Genomic DNA, 4,836 nt, shown 5'->3' on the forward strand with positions numbered 1-4,836 from the left:
GGGCTCGGCGGGGTAGCTGTAGCCAAAGAAGCCGGCGGCCGTGGCGGGGGAGGCGGCGTACGGGTACTGGTCGTAGGTGGCGGGCGGGTACTGGGCGTAGGCCGGGCTGGCGGGCGCGTACTCAATGTAGGGCGAGGACAGTGACGGGACAGGGGTGGCCGGGATCACCACGCTGGGCTGGACGATGGCCGGCGGGTAGATGTAGTGAGGAGTCAGCCTGTGGGGCCAAGCGAGAGGGTCAGTGTGGGCGAGCGGGGACACCGCGTACCCCCTCCCGTCTACCCGACCTGTGAAACGCGTACAGGAAGACCACCTTTGCACTGGCCGTTCACTGCCCACAATGCACTTGCCCCAGGCCCCCTCGAAGTCCCCCATCCGCTCCCCTCCTCTGCTTCTTACTGAGGCCCCCCTAGACTGCACCATCCTGCCCAGCCTGGCGCTCCAACCCCACCTGTCCCCTCAGGACCAGCACCAATTCTGGCAAATGATTAGAGACTTCAGGGCAGGACAGCAGAGCATCGCGCCAGACGCGGGGCCCTGAGCAAGCACCCAGGAAGTCAACCACGAAGCCAGCCCTGTCCCCTCCTGATCATCTTCCCAACACCTGCCACCACCCAGCACTCTGGGCACGGGGGACTCATTCGTCATGACCTTTGCGCCCACTGGACACCTCGCACCTCGCGGGATCCCCCTCTTCCCTCTCCCCTTCCTGGCACAGATCCCCGCCCCCGGCAGGAACTCAGTCGCTGTCTGTGTGAATGGTGGAATGTAAAAACGATGCAAGGGACAGAGAGGTGACGGTGGCAGCCTTTGGCCACCACCCACTCACAGAGGCCACGTGCTGCCCCAAGCCCAAGCGGAAAACGCCTCACTGCATGTAGGAATGGGCTTACTGCACGCCTTCGTCCTGGTCTTCCGCTACCATGCCGTCACGGACAGGGAGATCGAGCTCTAGCAGGCTCCGTAGCAAGGTCCCGACCGCCGCAGTGGAGGGAGAGGCGGGCCTGCACCTGGCTAAGCTCTCACTCCCGACCCCGGGCTGCTGAGGAAAGGAGTCACAGAGGCCCCCATCCTGCATGCCCACTGGGGGCTGGCCACCCTCCCTCCCAGGTAGGAGAGAACTCCACAGCACAGAGGGGAAACTGAGGCCTGGGAAGCCTGGGGAAGTGGGCCAGAGGGAGAGCACTGGGCCTGTGCCCGCTCTTCTAAGCAGCCGGGCGGAGCTGAGCCTGAGTCCCAGCCAGCGACAATGCAGTGTCCTCTGTGGTGAGCGAAGACGCAGAGCTGCAGGAGATGTGGCTGCGACGGGCCAAGCGCTGCCACCCGGGGCACTGTGTCTGCTTCTCCAGGCCTGTGTGTGCCAAAGGTCAGGGCACCGCTGGACAGCCTGGACCACCTCTGCCCTAGAGAGGGGGCCAGGACCCACCCGCCTGCACGCAAGAGAAGTAGCTCTGCCCCTGGGACAGGCACCACTCGGCACTGTTCGGCAGAGACCGTGGCAGTGGGGACCAGCAGGTAGCGTGGTGGTTAAGGCACTGGACACTCCCACATGGCTGATCACGGTTCAAGTCCTGGGCCTGGCAGCTTGCTCTCTCGCTTCCCCTCACTCTCTCTCTGCCTTTCTCTAGTCAAATTAAAATAAATGGATGAATAAATAAAATTAAATAAATTATTATTAAAAAAAAAAAAAAAGGAAAGAAACCGCGGCAGTGGAAATGCACCTGCTCCCTCCCGGCCCAGCGTGCCCCTCTGGAGCAGTGAGGACCAGGAACCCAGGCAGCCTCAGAGTGCAGGGGGAGCTAGACACACATGGACAACGGGGTTCAAATCCCAGCCCCAGCAGTAACACAGACGCGCTGTCCCAGGATCCTGGAGGGACAGAGGCAGCAGCGCTGCGGTGGACCAGACTCTGCTGGCAAGCACTCGCTCTCCTGCCCTGGAAGCTCACATGTGCTCCATCGTGAACAAAGGAGAAACAAAGCCGACGGACCAAACCACAGTCCGGGAAAACGGCAGCGCCACTCGCAGGGCACGCAGTAGCTCCAGACCCGGGCTACATGTGGTCCATGCGAGGAGGCCCCACTCAGCCACACGCTGCCACCCCAACGCTCCGGGCAGGACATCCAGGGCAGGGCTGGGACAACGTGGAGCTGACAGGCGGCAGGGACCGTTCATGGCGCGAGTTACATGGACACCACCGTGGGCACTTCCCGCTCGTGCACTGAAGTTAGGGCTGCTAAACCACCTCGAGGTGCCATTTCCAGGGTCCAAGGAATGACGGCAGCGTCTCTGGTGCAACGGACACAGGCGCAGGGCCAGGGACGTGGGGGGCCGTCTCTGCGAGAACGCGGTCACGCTCACATCAGAGACCAGGGCGCTGTGCACAGGTCTCACGGCAGCAGCAACCCAGAGGACCAGCGGCTGGAGGGGACGGGCAAAGCCGGTCTCTCCGTGCAATGGGTGTCGGCCACCGACAGAGGGATGAAGGCGGTGCAGTGGCTACACCGAGGGAAAGGCCCGGACCGATGCGCAGGTCACGTGTCCACGGGAGTCTGTTTCCAGGAAATTCTCGGATCAGGGCCAGGGAAGGAACTGCACACGGCGGTTTGGCTCTGGGAAGTCACTGGATGCCCTCAGAGCCCCGTCACGATGGTTAAAACGGTACACTGCACACTATATATATTTTTACCACAATAAATAACACAATGAATACACAGATAAACCCATAACACATATGTGCACACGATAAACACATGATCCATACGTATATACATACGTATATACATACGATAAATACGCACACCATAAATACATGTGATAAACACAATACATACATATGTGCATACAATAAATACACACACACACACAGGTCTGTCCAGAGGCCCAGCTGTCCCCGGCCCTTTCTGCCTCCTTAGGAGTCTCTGCTGTCCACCCTACCTCCTCTGTGGGAGCAAGAGGCTTGAGCAGAGCGGGCCTGGATTCAAATGCTGCCCCCAGAGCTGTGGCGTGAATGCCAGGACGCAGCAGTGCGCAGACCATGTGGCCCCTGGCCAATGGCTCAGGTCCGAGGATGGGAGAGGCAGACAGCAATCCATACACCAGCACGGGAGGACTCCGGGAAGGCCAGGCAGCGGGCAGCTGTCATGTGCGGGGCAGAAATGGAGTGGGGGTGCCGGGGAGACTTTATGGGGGGAAAGGAAGACTGCACCAAGGCCTAAGGAAGCATGGGGCTGGAAAACAGCGTTCCAGGCATAGAGACAGCAAAGGGCCAGACAAGGGCCCAGGTCACCCTGCGACAGCCTGCCACCACCCCTGCACCGGGTCCCCAGGCCTGCTGTGCGTCACTCAGGTCCTTCACCCAGGCCTCGTTCCTGCCACCGGGCCATCCGCTACCTCCCACACTGCCGTGTTCTGTCCCAGCTTCCCCTGGATGGAGAACTTGGAGGGAGGGCTCGGCTGCCGCCCAGCTTCCCACCAAGGCCTGGCCATGGACGGCGCTTTGAGAACAAAGGCTCGGAGGGCAGGCCCAGACTCACTGGGGGCTGGGACAGAGGAGGGGCTCTGGCCTGCGGGAGGCAGGGGCGGTTGGGTCTGAAGCCTCCCCAGGAAAGGGCAAGCACAGCGGGGCCCATTCAGCCGCACCTAGCCTGGTGTCCAGGCTCCTCGGTGCTCCCACACGCAGCGTCACCCAGCCCTTGGGGACTGTGGGCCAGAACCTCTCCAAACGTAGGGAGCAGAGCTAAAAGCACAGCTCTCCCAAAGTCCATTGGGCCCAGAATGTGCACCAGGGCCATGGACACGTGGCCCCACGCGAGAGCCACCACCAGGGGCTCGGGCGCAGGACACGGCGCTGCCCAGCTGGACGGCCATCTCCACGGTCCCATGCTGCTGACACTGCCAGAGCTGCTCACGGGGACGCTTGGCTGGTGTGAGTGAGCCTTGTCTAGCCTGGGGACAGGGCACTCCTGCGCCCCTGACCCTTGGGGATGTTACGTGGCCATGTGCACCCATTTGTGCTGCCCTCGTAGGCCCATCGCCAGCCACTGCTCCACATGAAGAACTCGAGGAAACTTATGAAGCATTCCCAAAGCCACAGAATAGGCTGTGGTGGCACCCACCTCCCCGAGAAGGACACGAGAATGGGGGCCCGAGTAACCTGCCCGGCCACACGCAGAAGCGGAGCTGCCCGTCTGCCCACCTCTAGCTGCGCCCCGAGTCCTAGTTGGGTCCCAGGCATGGATCAAAACGAAGGAAGGGATGAGTCAGGCTGAGTCAGCCGCACCAGGAGGTCCAGGACAGGTGCAGACACCAGCCTGAATGGCAGAGTGAGAGGCCGGGCAGGGAGACCCAGGCCACGGCACAGCCTCTGCAGCCACGCCCTGGCTCTTAGGCAGCTGCGAGACGTCCCTGGGCTCCAGCTTGTCTGCAAACGGGACTCACACGGGCTGACCTCACGGCCTACTCGCAGAACCGAGGCTGACTGCGACCGAAGCTCTCAGCCAGGGACACTGGCCAGGGACGATGGCGGGTGCTGGTGGGCAGAGGCCACCAGGAGGACCCTGTCCACCATACATGGGATGCTGCGTGCAGACAACGCCAGAGAGGCCTCACCGGGAGCACCGCCTGTGGTGCAGACCCCCATGGCCCTAGGAACACAGATGCCCGAGCCAGCGGGGAGAGGAGGCCAGGAAGGACCCGAGAGGCAGAGACAGGCCGCACAGGATGGGTGCTCCAGTGGACACTGGCCAGCCTGCCGGGACATGCACAGCCCCTTGGTCTGAAGCCTGTGCCCACCCACCCCAGTTCTGAGTTCAGGGTGCTGCGGCAGCCACAAGT

The 4,836-nt window shown here is 62.2% G+C and overlaps 1 protein-coding gene across 1 annotated transcript in view; it reads right to left on the reverse strand.

Annotated features, from left to right (window-relative positions):
• The window catches only part of RBM38 (RNA binding motif protein 38), an 18,766-nt gene that overhangs the window by 2,358 nt on the left and 11,572 nt on the right, over window positions 1-4,836 (reverse strand). Inside the window, exon 3 of the mRNA XM_006141974.3 lies at window positions 5-217. Coding sequence (XP_006142036.1) covers window positions 5-217 — 213 coding nt within the window. The remainder of the gene's footprint in view (window positions 1-4; window positions 218-4,836) is intronic.

The sequence above is a fragment of the Tupaia chinensis genome, unplaced genomic scaffold, assembly GCF_000334495.1.
Source record: "Tupaia chinensis unplaced genomic scaffold, TupChi_1.0 Scaffold000066_1, whole genome shotgun sequence".
NCBI lineage: Eukaryota > Metazoa > Chordata > Mammalia > Scandentia > Tupaiidae > Tupaia > Tupaia belangeri.